At 33.6% G+C, this 21,707-nt stretch overlaps 1 protein-coding gene across 1 annotated transcript; it reads left to right on the top strand.

Moving 5' to 3' along the window:
• Positions 1–18,511: 18,511 nt before the first annotated feature.
• LOC149196304 (uncharacterized) lies at positions 18,512–19,339 on the top strand. Its single transcript, XM_089405514.1, has one exon. It carries the CDS (start codon positions 18,597–18,599, stop codon positions 19,023–19,025), a length of 429 nt encoding a protein of 142 aa, XP_089261640.1. The 5' UTR covers positions 18,512–18,596; the 3' UTR covers positions 19,026–19,339.
• The last annotated feature ends 2,368 nt before the right edge of the window (positions 19,340–21,707 follow it).

A 21,707-nucleotide genomic window follows, 5' to 3' on the forward strand; every position in this document is an offset into this window, starting at 1 on the left:
ATTGAATCAAATTTGCATAACACCATCATTGAAGTTGACTGTGAATTGATAATCAATTCGATCAAGAAAATATGCAATGGCATAGCACCAAAAAGAGTGTCGAAACACTGATGGTTATTGTAGGTATATCAACGTATCCAATTGCACCTAAAAACACTGAGAACCCTCAATTTTGTTCATGTTCGTAGAACTGCTAACAGGCTAGCAGATCGATTGGCGAATGAAGGGGTACTCTGTTCAAAAAGTAATAGAAGATATAACTAGATGTCGACTCCCCCAGGAAAATTGTGTGAAGACTGTCATCAACAGGCTAACATAGACCAGGAGTACTTTCAGAGCTTGAGAAATAAGCAAAGCAAAGACTAATGGAAACTGAAGAAAGAGGACCATTCACAGGGAAGAAGCAGAAGGTAAACAGCGGGCAGGTTGGAAGGTTCCTGACCAAAGATGGCCCAGATCTCTATCATCCTATGGATTTCGGGCTGGAAAATACGCGTAGGTTAACTCTACAATCGGACCCAAAAAATATAGATTGGTGGCCTATTCTTTCTTTGGGTCCGAAAGAAATGTTAAAGGGTGGGCTATTTACCGAGATCGCTGCCATCCTACGTATTTCAGGCGTAAATATGCTCGATCTTTAATTTTCAAACCGGACCCGAAATTTTATAGTGAGGGGGCTTATTTATTTTTCGGATCCGTAAGAGAGGTTAAAAATGGGGCTAGTTGTCGCGATCCCTTTGGTTCTCCTCCATCCTATGGATTTTGTGCGTAGAAACTTCATGACTGATAATTCCTCATTTGGACCCAAAAAATTTTAGAAAGACGGCCTAAGGTCCTCTTTGGGTCCGTAAGAAGAGTTAAAGTGAGGGATAGGTGTTAGCCTGAAATTAACGCGTGACCGTTGGATCTTGGAAGGTTGGATCGCACGGTCTTCGGGATAACAAGTTAATTAATAGTTTATGGTTGGTCTTTTGTTGAAGTTTTGTGGGCCATCGGATCTGTGGGCCGTCCTCAAAGGCATTCAGTTTTCTATTTTGATGCACGACAGTCCGACTAACAGGCTCCTCTGTAGTCTTGTTCGGGCTTTTCTTGGTTTTTGAAGTTTGTTTTGGTTTTTTGACAGCCCGGCTGCTGTTGAATTTTCACAGAGCGGGTGCAGCTTTATGTACATTATGTATTTTACTAGTTTAATAGAAGGTCCCACTCTTACTTGAGCAAAAATATTAATTTAAAAATATTAAATTAATTACAGACTAATTATATAAAATTAAAATAAAATAAAATTTAATTAAGGTTATAATTATATTATATTAAAATTAAAATTTAATTATATTAAAATTAAAATTTTAAATTATAATTAAAATATAAAACAATATTATAATTTTAATATAATTAATATAACAAAATAAAACAAACCAATATTACAAATTTTACATGGCTTTAAGATTCATAATGAATCGAATTAAGTGGAGGAGTTCATGTATGTAGGGACTTTAATGAAGAGAGGGTGGAGGGTGACGTATGGAAGGTGAACGAGAGGCATAAGTAGACCAATGATAAAATAAAAATATTCATCACATATTATCATATCGAATATCAGAGGTGAGTTGATATCGTAAGTTTTTAGATGTGTGCCAAATGAAAAAGGTGATATCCGATATTCTGATATCAAAACATTTTGAAATATCAGAAAAAATTTAAATCAGGACTATTATGAAATATCAAGATTTTCTTGAAATATCGGGAAAATTTTATCAGGACTTTTATTGGATAACGAGAATTTCAAAATATCGCATATCGAGACTTTTTATCGAGATTTTTTTTCATCGGGACTTTTGTAAAGGAAGGGAGAAGGTGAGGTGAAGTGGGGCACACTTGGAGTGGCACTCCTCCATTATAAACTACAACCACTTTCGTAATTAAAAATCCTACAAAATTAACTACGACATTTCAATATTGAGATTTTGGGTCTCGTAATTTCTATTAAAATTAGGAACTGGAATGAATTCCCAAGATATCAGAAACCCATAATTTTAATAGTTCTACAATTTGGTTGGGCGATTTTGTAAGACCATTAGTGAAAAATGAGAAAAATAGTAAAAATTAACTAGGAATTAATATTTACAATGAATTACTAATTTATTTATAGAAATTAAAATAATATACATTTTTAAATTTTTTTAACCCAGACAGTAAAAATTATCGAACTTCAGATGAGCACCATTTGCAAACCATGTAACCAAATGAGATGAAACAAGCACCGATGGAAAGATAACGAAAATTTGAATTCGATGAAGCAATTAAAATAGAAATATAATGAAAATGAAAAATGGGCAAAATTGCAGGACACTTAACCAAAAGAAAATATTAAAAAGATGATTTAGCCAAAAAATTATGGAAAGGGTCCCTATTATTCGAAATAAATATGTCAAAAATGGGGGTGTTGAGTTCTCACTACAACAGGTCAGTCATGTCATGTTTTCATTATTTCACATTTAGAAAGTGGGTCATCGTTACTTCAAAAGAAGATTTTTGAAATGCATGAAGGCTACACAAGTCCCTTTCATATGCATTTCAGCTGCTCGAAGCTATCACTCGCTCTGAAATAATTTGGAGCACAAGAAAGGAACACTCCTATTCGCTACTAGGACTTGATGCATAACTGAGGATTGTTGCGCATTTCAAAGAATCAATGAGCTAATCACGAGTAAGGGTGTCTCTCGTTTCTCTGATATTTTTTATGTTGTATGTGCCATGTTTCATCTTGTCAAATTTATCAGATACCTTCAATTTTCCTCCAACCATATTAAACTATGATTCCTGCGTGTTTTGCTGCACAAGCTGCTGTGAAAATAGTTATTGCCTTTCATTTTATGTGAAACCCTTCTTCTGATGCTTCTAGTATTTGCCTTGAACCCAATATACCTCTATTTTGAACTGCAATCAAGTATCATTAACAAGGTTCTTGTCTACCTCTTTTCAAAGAAGAATGATAGCAAGTTGTTGCACATCTCCCCTCTTTCGCTACACATTTACCTATTTTCACCTTGCTGCAAAATTCACCATTAAGTAGCACTACACATTGCTTGGAATAAGTTTGTAAGTCTGCACATACAACCATGGACACTCCATAGATGAAAAAGAAGGTAAAATGATGAGACATTATGAGATATGAACCCCAAGACCTCAATCTAGTGAACTCTGACCCTACCATCAGGGTTTCATTTGAACAAGTTGGGTGCATTTCTTTTTGTGAGAATATTCAGAGCCAAGGCCATCGCTTTCAGCTCACCAAGTAATTTGCATTGAATTTCAAGGGGAATGAGGTAAATGTTGGAAGTTTTGAGTTCACTGTCTCTAAGCAATCAATAAATGCTACCATTGATATCCCTTTACATGATGAGGAATGGTTTAAAGGTATGGAGTTGTATTTAGCTCATTTTAAAGACTTTTTGAAGCCATAATACCAGGAGGGGTATGGGTCTGTTATCCCAAGGAGTTATCTACTGGACCACCATAGTAAGCTGCTGAAAGTGATTCAAAGGTATTTTACATGTGAAGGGAGGTTCAAAAAAATCTATCAGTACCACATCAGAATTCTAATGCATTTTACAGGCAAGAAAGCCTTGAATTTTCCTTACTATTTGTTTAGGAGTCTCAGCAAAATGGCTGATAGAGTTCAAGCAAGAGGGAGTCAGATTGAACCTAGCCTATTCCATTTTTCATTGATCAAACTATTGGTGCTAAAAGAACTTGACAAGAGGGAGTAGTCATGGCCAGAGTTGTTGATTTCTTCACTGTGGATGGTGTTGTACCTCTGAGATAGTAGTAGGTCAGCTACCAATGCCAGAGCATCTAAAATAATTGTTTTGGGGTTTTTGGTTTAAATTTTGGAAGACCAATGAATGAAGACATATGTAGAATTGAAGTAATTAATCCTTTGGGTTATATTAATACTTCAGCAAAGGGTTGTTATAAAGCATTACATAGTGATATAGATCAAAAAATAGTGGTGAGTAGAAGACAACAAAAAATATGATTATCACAGTTTCCAGACTGTAAAACAGAACAATCATAAGTTGGAAAACCTTCTAAACTACGTTCCAAAGGTTCAAGGCAGTATACTTAATGCTTACACAAGATGCTGATGATTTATTGATTATAGGGGATTAGCTACATAGATAGTTGCATTAATCCAATCTCTTAATAGATGATCACTTTAGGAGATTATAGGAATCAATTGAAACTCTAATTGTTCCTACCTAGATATCTCTATAAGTCATAAGCATATGAAGAAAAACATGATGATTGAAAACTGGAAAAACTTACAAGATAACACAAACTGTGTAAAACCAGATTCAAAATCCTCTACTTTGTATTAAGGTTCTAGAAAGATTAAGTACATCAAGTGTCTACAAAAGCTTCCTTCAAAGGTGGCTTCCAGGTTCAAAGTAGTATTAACATTCAATACTTTACAAGTAATGAACTATGAATCTTGAACTACGAACCATTTACAACTCAAGAAAAGAGTTATTTATACAATAATAAAACTAAGAACTATCCTAAAACTGATTAAGATTTATTCTAGGAAAGGAAAAGATCTTCATGCAAGAAGATAGGGGCAGTTGTTTGAACTGCTTCTTATTGTCCCCTTTATTCAGGCTATGATGGCTTTGTTGTCTGATATTTTTCCCCTTTAGCTGATCGATTGTTGGTATCCTTCACGCTGGCAGATTGCTTCATTTTAACCTTTTTACCTGATAATGCTTTAAACTTTGTTTAATATGCTTCGACCTGGCTGAGTGACTTTTACTGTGCTCCTTTCTACCTTTACTGCATATTCCAGTTTTTACTGTGTTTTTTAATAGTAAAATCCTCATATTTATCTTTAAACTATTACGTAGGCTTTTTGTTTACAAACCTGGAACAACAGTCTTTACCTGCAAAACCCAGAAACTTATTAAGAAAAACATGGTGACAGAGGATCTTCAATGGCTTTGCTAAGCTTGAAAGGCTATCGGAAGGAGTCTGGGGCATATCGGAGGGCAAACAATGGCTTTAATGGCAGTAGAGGCATAATGGAGGTTATGTTGTGTAAAACAGGCAAAACAAAGAAAAAATGGATTTTTATGCGTTTAATGGAAAAGAAGTTAACTTTTGAACTATCAGGCGAAGGTGAACAGTGGTGGAAAGAGTATGGAGGGATTAATTATGGCGGGAATGGCTTTATTATGGTTAAAAATGTGATCAGTGGTTTAAATGGATTTTCAAGTCATTTCTTCGTTTAAATAAAAAACATGATGAATGTACATTTTGTCCAATCAATAATCAAACTGCTGCAACCTTTCTCTACTTACCCTTTGCCTATCCTATCATTTTTTCTTCACTTAATGGGTGCATTTAAGCTAACAAACCATTTTACTTTCTTCTTATTTAACAAAAGCAAACTATCTAAATCTACCCTTATATCAATCGAAGGGCTCAGATTAAACTGATGAGCACCTTATTATTCTCTGCCTAGCTACTGATCTGCCAAGATTAAACAGTTTGGCAAGATCTTTATTCTCTAACTATAACATCAAATTTAGAGCATGAAGCAGTCAAGATTAAACCGTTGGACTGTCATGGGTTGTGGCATTTAGACAAGCTACACACAACCATTATTTTGCCGAAAAAGTAGTGGCATTTAGACTTGCTCACTTTCAGAATTTATTTGTTTTATTTTCTTTCTAATCTAACATTTTCTTTTTGCCTTAATTTTTTAGAGCATCTACCTAACATTTTCTTTGATATGGACATTATCATCAAGATTTTTCTTTTACAAACATTTTATTCACTATTGTTATGTCCATAACAATTTTTCAAATATTCTATCTAATCAAAACCAAAAAATGCTACAACAGATGGCGTAGTTCTTTGACAGTCTAAAGAGGAAGAAAGACACCCCATTAGCTGAAACCAAAGAAGCCTCATCTACAACAACTAGCTAAGTGAAAAATCCTTTGATTAAGGAAAAATCAATGGACAAGAGAAGTGCCAAGAAACTTCACTTCTCACCCGAGGTAGAACAAGTGGCTAGGAGACTGAGAACAAGAGCTTCAACCAAGAGATTTCCTGTAGACCTTACACCTGTTCAAACTGTTGAGATATCAGAGAGTGCACATGAAGGAGTGGAAACTGATGAAAAAGATAAGAAAAATAAAGAACTGTAAGATCAACTTGGTAAGGCACATTTAATGATAGCACAATTGTAATAAAATAAATATCCAGAGAGGAAATGCTTATAAGAAATTGCTAAGCCCAATAAGGAAGAACTATCAAAGAGAGCCTTGGTACCAATTGTTGAAGACAAAGGCAAACAGGTAGCAGACATAGAAGATGTATAGAATATGACAATTGAGTAGTCAAGGAGACCTAGAACTAGGTCTGCAGTTAAGAAAATGGAAATGCAAGTGAAAGAAGATGCTCAACCAGAATAGAGGATAGTGGAAGTATTTGATGAGAAAAATGAGTTCAACAAATTGATGGAACAAATAGAGGAAGTTCAACAACAAGTAGATTTGCTTGCAAAGAAAGATTAAAGGGATAAGATGAGCTTATTTAATCAATTATAAATGGTTGAACTTGTCATCGACAAGGCTAAACATAAGTTGAAGTGGACCTTGCCTCTGCATAGGAAAGTGAGAAATATGTATACATAGAATTTGGTCTTAAAAACGAGACTCAAACTAGTAAAATAGCAGCTCACTGAGATCAGATAATTTAGAAGAAAGAGGAAGAGGGGAAAGTTAGGGATACTTGTAGAAGCATCACAAATTTGAATTTCATCAGGTGGTTGCCACTAAACTCTGAATTTTGTCTTTTTGTACATAAAATTTACATAGGAGAAATCAAAGTTTGGATGCGTTGCAGTGCTGTGAAAGTTGCTATGAATCTGATAACAAAGGGAGATAGTGTTTTGGAGGCTTGCTTTCAGTTTTGAATCTATTTCATGTGTTCATGAGCTTCTCAAAGGTATTTCAAGATAACCCAGCTTTAAAATTTCAGAGATGGACCGAGGATATGCACAATTGGGATTTGTGCAAAAGTTGTTGCAAAACTGGAAGATTTGCAAAAGATGCTGCTTTTTTGACACAATCCTCATTTTGACTTGTAAATTCGAGTTTTTGGGTTCCAAAAGTTGTTTTGATCATGATGTTAGGTGTCATAGATCCTTAGGATGGTATGGTTAATGGTTTTTTATGAATATTCCAACTTTGATGATGTATCAAGATAAAAATTGCAGTAGGTAATTAGTTCCTATTTTTCAGCAAAGTAGGTGATAGTTCGATGTACCTAGATGATGAATGGTTTTACTTTGAGGAATTCGACCTTGCTAGGTGGAAGTGGAATATATTTGATGTATATATTATGTAAAAGAAATAGTAAAGGGATTTTAGTTATATTGGAGAAGAAGAGAATTATGTATGCTGTATTTTTTCTGCATATTTATGAGTGAATGCAAGACAGAGGTGATTTGCAGGGATTTATGTGTCAAATCTTGATGGTGTTGTGCTTCTTTCATGTTGTAACTTTGCCTTATGTTATTTTCATATCTTAGTTGTATGTCTTCATGCTTAATTGAAACAAAACTTATCTCAGAATTCATCTAAAAGGTGCTTTGTTTTAGTTTACCAAGTGATATATGTTTTCTTCTTAAAAAAACATTTAGAATTTATCTACATTTTGATACTCTATGTATTGTTTCACCTTTTCTCACACTCACCCTCCTACAATGAATTAATTTGATTCCATCACCAAGACTGCCTACCTTTCCCCCATAGAACATCATTTCTCTCTTCATCTTATCACTGGAAAAAATAATCAACTTAACATGAATCCATGCTCAATGGACTTGTCTCCTTTTCTAATAGAAAATCTTTTAAAATCATACCTTATTGAGTACTATAACTAGCCTAAAATTAGAAAATCATTGATTCATCTAATTGACAAAGAAAACCTTAGTGAGAGAGCCTCTCCAAGGCTAGAAGGGCTAGATTCTAGCCTAAAAGTGGTATGTGGTTACCTTTGTAATCATTTCTCATCCTAATGGGAATTACAAAGTGCTAACGCTCTCTTCACACATAAGTAGGGCCACAATCCTCAAATAGCACATATATATATCATATGTATCATATAGGTAGCATATACATGCATCAACAACATGTAACCAAACAAAGAGAACCTTCATCATATCAACATAATGAACATCTTTAATGGACATAACATATATATCATTCCTGTTAATATTAGGAAAGCTTAACCAATTTCACCAAGAGAAATTCATCATCCATAACTTTATCTCATGCAAACCATGCATCATTTATGACAACAACACATGTATCTTTAGCTGCAACTGCAGTAAAAACCATACATCAACACTGATATGTATTCATCATAAACCATCATGCAACAATAAATGCTCAAGAAACCATAATGCCAACAATGCACTATTAGAAGAATAGAAGAATCCCGCCCTTAACCTGTCCAACTATTCACTATCAAATATGATCATATCCATCTCATCAATAAACAAATGCATCAAAGAACCAAAAAAAATTCACAATATCTCGTGAACCATCATGAACCAACCATCATCCCTAACCAGCATAAAGACATTATTAATAGTCTGCAGCGAGTCAATATCAGAACCAGAAATCCAATAATAATTGATTGAAGCATATCAAGAGATCCCCGGAGTCTGTCCCACTATTTCTTCATCTCAGAGAAACATACACAACTATCCAGATCAAAATTCCTTTATACACATGATTGTCTTTAATGTGATCCATGTCAGAAAGTAAATTGTTATTTTTTCATAACTACATCTCCCCTTGAACACAACATGTCTGTTCTTGTTCAATGTTACTTCATCAGATGTATAAACATCACCAAAATAATATCAAAACAACATAGGGAGTCATCATTAAGATACACATGCATAGCTCCCCCTGAAATAATACACCACTGATCCCATGGGCTCATTTTCCATGAGTTTATGTACCTCACATTTACTTCTACAGTCATTGCTATAATTATGATTTAGATTCAATAGACTGCAATAGAGCCTATCTTCTTTTACTCTGAATCTGAGGAAGAGGAACTATCCCTCTTATTTCTGCATAAATTCTTCTTTACTAGCAAATATAATTTGTCTCGATTTCTGTATCCTCTTGTTATAACCTGTCCTATTTCTTCATCTATAAATTTGCATTTAGTTTATGTAAATACAATTATACGTCCTTTGTTAGCCATCTGACCAACACATAGAATATTTTTCTTCAACCCTTAAACTAATAATGCATCAACTGCATGCTTATCAAGTTCGGCTCTACCTTTTCCTAGAACTTTTGCTCGAGCACTATTTCCAAGAATAACCTTACCATCTTTGTTTTTATTAAGAGACTCAAACTTGTTCTTATCTCTAGTCCTGTGATGAGAGCTTCTGTTGTCTATGTACCATTCATATTCATCTTCAAATGAACAAAGATCAAGGCCACACCTTATTTGTTCTTCTTCTTTCTGCTTATTATGAGAAGTGTTGGTGGATCCACCTTTTTCAGATTTTTTGGTAACAATATTCTTGTCTGGTTTCTTTCCTTGCTATTTATGAAAATCCATTGAATTTTTCCAACATTCTTTTGCTACATGACCAAACTTGTTACAAGTATAACATCTTCCATGACCAGAAAAGGGAACATAATATCTATGTTTCATATTCCTTTTATTGCAATCAATAGCTTTGTGACCAAATATGTTGCAAGTAAAGAAATATCCGTTAAATAAAATTGAGTACCTAGGAGCTGATGATCTTCCTGTGAAGTAGTTATTTTCTTGAGATCGAAACATTTTTCTTTTACAGTTTGCTACAATGTGTCCATAAATATGAAATATAAAGCATTCAACATTATTGATCAGAGGAGAGAATCGATAAATGTTTCTATTATTGAGAGGAAATTATTTCTTTTGAAAATTCATCTTCCTAGGATGCTTATCTAGTTGACTTCTTATCTCTTTAATGATAATGTCAAAATTGTATTGTTATCTTTCAAGATCCTTGCACAAGCATGTGAACTAGATTCTCCTTTTATAGTTTCATAAAAACCAAGACCAAATTTAATGGAAGGAGACCTTTGAATACCAAGAATGTTATCGAAAATATTAGTACTATCTTGAAATCTCAAGTGTTTATCCTTTTCTTCTAATTTAATTTTTAGAATGTTTACCTCAACCTCCATTCTTTGGTACTATTCTTTCTTTTCCAGATATTTCTTCCCCATTCCTTCTTCAACATTTATTCTTTCTTCCAATTTCTCCTTTAATTCGATAATATCTTCCTTCAACCCATTCTCTTGTTCTTCAAATACTTGAACTAGCTTTTTAGTTCACTTGTTTGACTTTTCAAGATCTTCTCTTAGAGAGACAATCTCAGGTTCAAGTCCTTCACAATATTGTTTAGATTCTACTATAGTATTTACCGATTTAACATGATACCTGCTATCATATGCTTGCAAATATCCTTAAGATTGTTAATCCTTTTTAAGGCAAAATCAACTTTTCTTCTAAGATTAAGAATTTCCTCTAACCTGTCTTCTTTTGAAGTATTAACTCCATTTGAAATTACATACTCACCTACATCATTATTTTATTTAGAAACAATATTACCCATTGGTTCTCCCAATGAACAATATTCCTTTCTTTTTCCTTCATGGATTGCCTGTAGATCATCCCATTCTTCCTTTTCAATTGTATACTGCATAACCCTTTTTAATTCTAAATGAGGTATGCTATTAATGATGTCACTTAATTCCCTATTATTATTTTTCACTTCTTCACTAGATGGAGGATTTTTAGTGTAACCATTGCATACTAAATTCCAAAAATATGAACCAAGATCCATTAGATTAGACATCATCTTTTCTTTCCATTCTTGGTAATTATCATTACTTAGCATAGGCATGCCTGTATTGTCCATTGTTTCTGACTTGCCTTGTTCTTCTGTTGCAGATTGTCCCTGACCTATAAATGCATATATTTCCATATCATTAGATGCATCACTGTCATTACTCTCCTGAATTGATTTCTTCCTTTGATCTTCCTTCTTCTTTTGCTCCTTTCCCATCATCCTTGATCCACTTCAAGTGGTTAAGCTTTAAGTAGAGTGACCTTCTTTGATACCAATTTTTGGGAAAAATACTGAGAGGGGGGGTGAATCAATATGTTATTTCACTTCAAACTTTTTATTTCATATTTTTATTTCTATACGCTATTATCATTCATGTAACCAACGTCTAGACATGACTTTAGTAAAGGCAAACAACACATATCCAGTTAACTAAATTTTCATATATTTCATCATATGTTCATCTTTAACCAGTGCATAATTACTTCATTATTAATTAAACAATAGCCATAAGTAGTAAGAGTAGAATAAACCATCACATATATGCAACACAACAACACATGAGAAAACCAAGATTTCTAGGTGGAAACTCAATGTGGGAGAAAACCACCGATGTTGTCGTCTTTGTCTTATTCTTTTATTATTAAGAAAAATTCTTACAATCTTGTACTGGTGTGGATTCTTACCAGCACACAAATACCCACCTGCAGAAGGCATAGCCTTCTTTCGTTCTCCAACAACCACTCGAAGGGAGCTCCAACCCCTTGATCTCATTTACGAGCTTCTATTGGAAGGAAGCACCTACCCCTGAACAATTTTACTAGCTATCATTAGAAGGAAACTCAAACTCCCTCAATGAAGGCTCTAACCCTCAACAGATATTGTGGAACATATTTCATAATATTTCATACTGGATCCACCTGACTCAAAACATCAAAACCTGTAGGCCACTTTTCATCATATTTTCAAACTTGACGCACTTCTAACATTAAGCACCATACCAAGTAACAATTTTCAAACAATTTGAATACTACTGTTCTAAATGAAACCCATAGTTATATGTGTTTCCTCTGCATAAGATCTGCATACAGATCTCAAATCACTAACTACTGCATCATGAATCACTGCAACACTGAAGTAACCGCTGAATCAAGTATTGAACTATTCTCAAATGACTGAACCAATCATAGATCACCAAACTGTAGCATCATTACTAGCCAATATTTCAATCATCGACAGATAACAACAAATAAACTAGAGATCATCAACTGTAAGCATCAAAAATCAATTCAAACACTTGTTTGTATACGTTACTTCCACAAGGCATAACACATATGTACATGCTTACCATACACAACACCCGCATACATATCTTCACATATTGACAATCATTTCACATAATATATACGCGATCTTACAGAGATGAAGCCGCGTATGTACGCAACTATTCCCAAACATCCCTGTGTACAAATATGAAAACTTTCGCTGCAAACACAATTTCAATTTCTGCAACCTTTATTTCCAATACTACAGACTTCTAAATAAATCCTTTAGATCACAACAAAATTAACATATTCATCATTATTAGCTACTTTGACAAGTAATTCAATCAAGCATATATGTCAACATACTTTCAGATCTTTTAGATCTGAGTCTTCTCCTTGCTCCATGGTGCATATCTATTCCAAATTAGATCACACATGTATAACCCATTACTTGCACACATAACACCTTGATCTCCATCTCCTTATATAGCCTTTTCCTTAACCAATACCTTAGGTAAATCCCTTGGTGATGTCGCTAGTATTCTTTGACATAATCAAATAACTATTGTCGCTCCAATACTATGGGCCAATATCATGGTAAAAGCCACTGATATTTAAATTACCATGGTGTAGATTTTGTACGCGACTTTTCTTCACAATACCTGCATATGTACGTGACATTGCTTCTCAGGACCCCTGTATACTTTCTCAAACTTTAACTTTATCCTCCATCTATCTCTGAAATAATATTTTTTTGTCCATATCACCTGTAGCATCTGTATCAATCTACATAATCATCATGTTATCACAATGTTGACATCTTTATCAAGTAGGCTACCATAAAGGACAACACATTAGCCATAATGCTAGCATTACTAACTATTTTTAGGCATTAAATTAATTTATTATTGCGTCGAGAGGCACTTTATATCCTATTATGAGGAAGATATTATCACATAATGTTACATTTATGAGGGAGATATTGAAGCAATACATGTGCAATTTTAATTATCAACCACTCTTCTCAAGGCTAATTTTTTAGATGGGAACTCCAATTCTTGACAATTGAAGGAATCAATTATCATGAAGAAACTCCACCGAGGGTCCTCATTGCTCTAAGTTCCCCATTTATCGATAGTTCTTTTCTAGCAACACCATCCATTCTGGACTTTAATTAAGCTATGGACAGGTGAGAGTTACACCCCCGCGAACAACCATCAGGCTTAGGTGGGGAGGAAGGTCACAACCCTCCAAAACAATGTGTGGAGGATTCTTTGAAATTCTAAGGTCAATGGTCACAATGGGAATGAGATTAAGAGAATACTTCTTACGCATTAGATAATGCAACCTACGGGGAAGGAAAAGTAGGGGAAGCTGAGGGACATCGAAAATGCTTTCGGGGAGGCATAAGCAAGGGGGAAGAGAGAGATTCAGTTTGGGAAGGAAGAGAGGAAAAATGCATTCCAAACCAGAAAGGAATCAATTAAATAAGAAACTAAGTGAGAGGGGAAAAAAGTACCATGTGGGAAAACTGGGCTATGGGGTGGAGCTCCTATCTTCACCTTGTCTACTTGCTCAGAATCCATATCCATAGTCTATTATCCTTCATCTCTATTAATACCAATAACCTATTGATGAGTTAATGATATTTTTGGCTCTGGGAGAAGAGGAGTCAAGTTAACAATCATTTTTTGATTTTTAGGCCACAATCCCCTTGTCCTACTCACCCTTTATTCTTGTGAACCTTTTTGTGCTGTGAAAGGGAGAGGAAAATCCCAAGCTAATGGCCATGTTGATGGCACTTTCTACATCTGAAGGGGATCCCTTCATAATCCTGGGTTTGTTGATGGGTTAGGTCAAGGGAACTCATTTCTAGTTCTACATAGAGACCTTCACGGGGTTCCAACTTTACCAAGATTTGAGCTAGAGACATGTATCTTGTGGATAAAAAAGATATATATGCATCGAATAATTCACCCAATTTGTTTCCAATAGCCAGAACGACATCCATCGACCAATACTATAAGGGGAGCCCTGATAGCCACACCCATATAGTAGCAAAATTGAGCATTTCCCAACTGAAATCAAATAGATATGAACATTTTTTCATCAGAATTGCCATGGATTCTATGCTCGAATTTTTCCTAGGACCGAGGAATCTACCTCTACCGAGTTGAACAAAAGCATGAACCACCCTTGACCAAGAGAACCCACTGAGTGATGTGTGCCCAAAGGGTTACTCCATTCTTTGTTGGCCTAATCCCAAAGAAAATTGATAGAGAATCTCCTCCCCCTCGCTTGATCCACCACTACCAAATATTCCAAACACATAACCTCTAGTAACAAAATGACTTTAACTTTCCAAAGGGAAATCTTAGGGTATTCAATGCTCTTAATATTTTCGTAGTGATCCTTTTCTATTTGTTTCCCAAAGCAATTGTGCTCATTAGAGTTTGCAGAGGCTCCTTGCACATTCATTGAATTACCTTGGTTACAATTTATGCCCTATGGGTTTTCTACGAAATTGCATGGGGGCATCATTGCATGTTCTCCACAACTATGGTTTCCTTAAAAAAAACCCCAGAGAAATACTCCCAAAAGAAGTGTCCTCAATACCGCAAACATTTTTGCTAGACACAAAGGGTAGAAGACCCCTTGGTGCACCTAGAAAAACTACACTTTGAAGTTTCTCAATCCCTTGTGGTTGAAAAACTTCAAATTGCTTTAAAACATTCACTGGATCGGATTCTAATGCCAGACAAAAGACCTCCTCTGGGTGCGACCATGAGACTAGCTCTTGCTCCCCGTGGGAGCAAGGAGTTGTATCTGCTACCTCAGGCTCATGACTAGATGCTAGCTTTGGTAAAACCTCCCGAGCCTCCAAACAAGGAAAGGGGAAACACCTCCATCCGACTCCAAACCCACACAAATTGGCCAAAGCTAAGGAAAACTGGTTTTTACTCCCATAACTCAGCTACCTTCTAGCTCCAGAAAAATGACATCTAGACCCCTGTCTGTTTCGATACTCGACTAAGCTGGAGGGTCCGCCCAAATATGGAAAAATTCAGAAGGGTCAGAGGAATAGTCTACAATGTCATCCATTTAATCTCTATAATTAAACCACATCGGCTAGGGGAAACATTACCCTGGAAAAATCCACTCTTAAATGAGCCCTTGACCTCACACTCTTTGCAACAAGAGAAGAAACACCCCCTGTGCATACGTTGCAATAATTATCCTCCTGTTGCCTTGCCCTCTCTAAAGGGCTATCATAGTTCAATTTTGATTTTTACATCAACTTTATAAAGAGATAAAATAATTGAAAGTGGAAAAGAATTTAAACTACTTTTTAGTATGACGGAGATACACAATTTCTTCACTACTTAATATGGAGTTGATAGAAAATAATATTATTGATAATGCATTATGTGTAATTTATTCTATGTTCAATTTACATGTAATATTTAAATAAAAAATATATTAACGACAAGAAGTATTTTACCATTAGCACTTAATAAAATATTTCAATGTCCATATTAAATGACATATTTTATATCAATAGAAAAATAAAATAATTTCTTATATTTTGACTTGTTCATAAGTATAATACTTCTCAGAATATTCTTTTAAATATAAATTACTGTATTTATGAGGGAGATATTGAATTAATTTATGTTCAACATATATTATTCATGAGGGAGTTATTGAAGTAATATATGTGCATTTTTTATTTATTACTCTTGTTAGGGCTAATTTTTTAGATGGGCTAGCCAAACCTCAACAATTGAAAGATTGAATTATCATGAGGAAATTCTACCTTGAGTCCTTGCTCCTCGAAGTGCCCCATTTATTGATAAGTATTTGCCAGCAACAACATTTAGTCCAACCTTTGATTGAGCTATGAACATGTGAGATTTATGCCGTCGTGAACGACTACTAGGATTAGGCTGGGAGGAAGGTCCCACTCCTGCAAAACAATGTGAGGAGGATCATTTGAAATTTTGAGGCCGAAGGTTATAATGGGAATGAGGATGTGAGGATACTTCCTGTGCATTGGACAAAGAAGCCCATGGGGAAGGACAAGTGGACGAAGTTGAGGGACACAAACAATGCTTTTGTGGAGACATAGAAAAGGGGAAAGATAGAGGTTCGGTCCAAGAATGAAGAGAGGAAAAAGCCATTGCCATATCCTAACTCAAGAATCTTATTATTTATATGTTTGATATGGATTTGATATGTAAAGTTTTAAAAATAATAATAATAATAATAAAAATAAATGTTTAGGCACCGAAAAAATATTAATAACAAAAATAATTCAATATATGCATGCCCCACCATCCCCTTACACACACATAATATAAAGTATTATGTAAATCAAAAGATTCAATGTTCAAATCCTCGTGGATAAAAAAAGATGTGAAATTAATATAAATATAAATATTATTATTAAGAATAAAATCCTAGTGCAAACATTTTATTAAATTTTGCACTCAAAAATATGTTTGCATTTTAAAATATTTAATTCCTTTAAAAAATGGGTAGATTATGAGTTAAGATAAATATATGCTAATGTAAGAAAAATTAAAATTGTGATTAAAATATTCCAACAATAAATTTGAAAATTATTTTTTTCCTAACAACATTCCAAAATAATACATTCCAAAATGAGTGGGCCTATTGGTTAAGAGTGTGTGTTTCTTCCTAAAAGATCACAAGTTCAAAACATGAAAAATAGAATACGTATGCTTACTAGATTTAACAGTGAAATTGCTACACAAAAACAACTTTTCTCTCTTTCTTCTTTTTTCTCTCTCCAGTTATGACAAGATAGAGTCCGTTTTAATAAGATTGAGAGACTAAGCAATGTTGAATGTCTCCAACGTGGGAAATGTTGGATGTCTCAATTTTACAAATCTCAAATGCCTTTAGGGGAGGGTATGGAGCTTTACGTAATCCACTTTTTTCATACAAAATTTGCTACAGCCAACGTACGAGTTTTGTTTGCCATTATGTTTGTCTTTATGTTGCCTTGTATATGTGTGGAACAAATGGGCTTAGTCTATAATTTTAGAAAGTTCTGGGGGTGTGATCAAGTAATCTACCAAGATGATGGTTTTTAGGGAAGGTGTGATGATCTTTGGTGAAGGTGTCGTAGATAATATGCTATGTCATGATTTTTGGGGGAGGTGTTGTAGATAATATGCTTAATTATTATTTCTATTTTTTTTAATAGAAACTAATTTTTAACACCTTTATCTATTATAATCTTAATTTATTTCTAAAGTGCTAAAGTTTTAGTTTCAATTTGATTGTTTGAAAAGTTTCCACTTCTCTTACCACATTAACCTACCACCTTGAAAGTTAACTCAATTATCTATTATAATTTTAATTTATTTCCAAAGTGCTAAAGTTTTAGTTTTAATTTGATTGTTTGAAAAGTTTCTTCTTCTCTTACCACATTAACCTACCACCTTGAAAGTTAACTCAATTAGTTGAGTTAAGCTTTATTATAAATAACACATAACCAACATCTCTATTATATAAACAAAGCTGGAATAAGCTTCACAATGCTTCCTCCATGAAGCGTTATTGTAGTTAAAGCTTTTCTCTGATAGAAAGTCACTGGGTCAGTTCTTCTAAGGGGTTAGCTCTACTAATAAGCCAGCAACAGATGATCTGTTTTTGGCAGATATCCCTAAATTTTATTTCCTATAGATAAGAAAAAAATATTTTTTTAATGTTATAGATAAGATTTTTTTTTTTAACCTACGTATACATCAATGTAACTTCACCGGTCGCCATTACGTTTCGCCTCCCTTTCCATGTCGGTGATCTCCATTGGCAGCCGTAGAAATTTCATTGATCTGGCATTAAAACAACACCCACCGCATCAAACAAATTCACATTTATATGCATAGACAATGAACTAAGCCACTTGTCACCATGGCATCACACAGTCCTTCCATGGTGTCACTTGTGATATCACGTCAAATAACTTTGAACAAAGAAATCTGCTCTGAGACTTATAGACGTTGTGGAACGCATACATTATTTCCAAGCTTAGGTGGTGGAACTGGAAGGAGTCTATTCCACTAGGGTTTTCCAAACATAGTAACCTGCCATTAAAGAGACCGTTGGCTTCCTGAAGCATTCGTCATCTTCCTTCATTCATTCATATCCACATAGGAGAAGGCCAAACACCGACAGAAAATATCATGACAAAGTCCATGCCACCACGTGGTTTGCATTTAGAGTCTCCGAGTTGATCCACAGACCGCCCCGATTACCCTATAAATATCCCACTTCCTTATCAAACTACTCAACCCTGTGATATTTGAGCGTATTCTGCGACTGTGAAACTTGATTGAGAAAATTCTGTAATTGTGACAATGGCTGCTGTCGTTGAATCTGAGATCAAGAAGGAGAACGCCACTGTGGCCACGGGAGACGAAGCTATGGAGAAAGCCATGGATATGATCGAAACCTATGGCCTCCCAGGCGGCCTTCTGCCATTGAAGGACGTGTTGGAAGCGGGGATCGTGGAGGAGACGGGTCAAGTTTGGATAAAGCAGAAGAGTGAGTCCAAACACTATTTCAAGAAATCAGATAAGCATGTCATATACTCGCCCAACATAACTTGTAAGCTGGAGAAGAACAAGATGAAGAACATCAAGGGTGTGAAGGCCAGAGATATGATGATATGGGTCCCTGTCAATGAAATCGATGTGGACGAGAAAGATCCTGGCAAGCTCCATTTCAGAAGCATTGGTGGCCTCACCAGGACTTTCCCTGTTGAGTACTATGCCAGAGGGGAGTAGCAGTAGTCAAACTGTTGGCTCAGTCATTCAGTTTCATCTGTTATTTTTTGTTCTGTTTGCTTTCTTGCTTTAATGTCTACTGTTGTTGCTTACTTTTGTGTCTACACAGAGTTATGGAATGAACTTGCCATCTGTGCTAGGTTTCTTTCCATAACTCTGGAGGTTATGTAATGTCTTGTTTGTTTGTGTGCTTTGTAATATGAAATACTGTTGTTTTTGTCTATTGAGGTGTTGCAGTGTGTTTGCCACTGACTGTTACAGACAAATTTCAGTGTGGTGTTAACCACCCTACTAAATAAATATTATTTTTTCAACTCCTGTTATATTACATAGATATCTGACATCGAACCAGTTGCGTAATTCATCTTAAACCAGACCCATATCTATAGAAATGGGTTAAAAGCTCCAGATTTTTATTCTATGGATGTCTTGAACACCAAAAGAGCTGTTACCAGCTTGGATGTATACAACTTTATGTATTCTTGTTTATTTCTTTCTGTTTAACGTTAAGAGAATTGTGGGTGCGGTTACTGCATGGCCTTTCAAAACTGTAGATATGGAAAATGAATATTTGAACATTCTAAATTCTGTCAGATATTGATCTGTATCAGAATAATTTAGAATATCATGTCCACGTATACAAGATAATTACAAAGTTAAATAATGAATATCTCAGCATGAAAAGGCCACATTTAAAATTTCACTTTCTAACCAGCAATAGATTTCATAATAATTTTGACTAAATTCTATGACATATAGACTTCAGAGTAACTTCGACCAAAATTTATGATAACCGTTAGAATGAATATATATATATATATAAAAGTTTGATCCAATTTTATTGTGATGTTTTTGAAAATAATATTCAATCAGTTATAAAGATAACTATCAATTAATAATTTTGACGGAATGTCTAGGCAATAAATATGATCAATTTATAGGAAATTTTGGTTGATGTATTATGTAATAACAACTATCATTGAATGGATCATGATGTTAAAATTTTTTATTATGATGTTATGAATGATTATACAAGGTATGTATTATAATTCCGGTTTTGTATAGTTATTTTAAAAATATTTTATATTTTTAATCCAATTAAATAATTTGTATATTTTTAAATATATTTAATAATATTATATATTTTATTAATATCATATTTAATAAACTTTATTGAATTTAAGTATTACCCATTTATATATATGTTGAATTTTTTTAAGTATAGATTTTATTCAAATATTAATATTAGTTTGTGCATAAAATAGAGTTTTCAAATTATAAAAGTAACTATATAGAAAGGGTTCGTTGAAATTAAAAAAATTATTTATCTCTAGTTTAAATTAACTATTAACTATTATATATATTTTTAAGGATGGTATTTAGGAGTGAGAGTTTTTTTGTTTTGTTATATGTTACTTTAAATGTGTTTCATAGATTTATTTTAATTTTATATATGCTAAGAGTAAAGAAGGATTAACTATTTTCAAATGTAAATATTTTTTAAGAGGGAAAATTTGATTCCTATGATCACATGGTAAATCTGATGTTAAGATAAATCAATATTGGTTTAAAACACAAGATGTGATTCAAAGTTAAGATAGATCTATGCTGATTTAAAACAAAATATGTGATCCCAAATTAAAATAAATCTATACTGGTTTAAAATACAAGATGAATGAATGAAAATCAATTAATAAAATTTGGTTAATATATTAATGAAATCATTGTTTAAAATATTACATAGACAAAACATTATATAAACGAATGGATGAGAGAAAAATAATTAATGAATTGGTTATTTAATACTTTGGATAGATTGATTGGTAGAGATCAATAATATTATTTAAATTTTTTGATAAATAAAGTAAAAATAAATTAATAAAATAATTATTTTAAATAACTAAATAAATGAAAATAAGTTAATAAATTAACTATTTAATACTTCATATAAATGAGTAGATGAAAATTTATAAATTACTTTGTAGTATATTTTAGATTATTTAATTTTTCATAAATAAATATAAATTAATAAATTATTCTTCATAAAAATAAGATGATTAAATTATTATTTATTCCTTAAAAATATAAATAATATATTCATATTATAAGTGCCAAAAAGGGCTAGTGGCTGAGTGAGATTGATTTAATTTTATTAAAATATTTTTATTTAGCACTACACAGTTTGTACCAAGTATAATACATTATTATTTAAAATTTATTTGGATATATTAATTATTAATTAGAATGAAATAAAGAAAATTTAAGTAAGCTTAAAATATTTGGGAAAAAATATATTTATTTTATAAATTTAATAAAGATTAAAATTATATTTTAAATTTTCATATATAAAAGAGTCTATGAAATATATATAATAATAATAATAATATCCATTTTTAAGGTCACGGCCAAGTCAGACACCAAATTTGTATATGAGACCTTCTTGTTTGTAGGACAAGGGACCCACCTCCGCGCACCAAATTTGTATATGAGACCTTCTTGTTTGTAGGACAAGGGACCCACCTCCCCGCAACTATTTCACTGCACCAAATTTGTATATGAGACCTTCTTGTTTGTAGGACAAGGGACCCACCTCCCCGCAACTATTTGACTGCTAAGTCTACGAAGGCATACATACTCTACCCCCTCTGGTTTTGAACCTATGACCTCTTAGGAGGAAACACA

The sequence above is a fragment of the Pinus tabuliformis genome, chromosome 2_2 (genome assembly GCF_031772625.1).
Source record: "Pinus tabuliformis cultivar Carrire ecotype Pingquan chromosome 2_2, CPIR1, whole genome shotgun sequence".
In the NCBI taxonomy this organism is placed as follows: Eukaryota; Viridiplantae; Streptophyta; class Pinopsida; order Pinales; family Pinaceae; genus Pinus; species Pinus tabuliformis.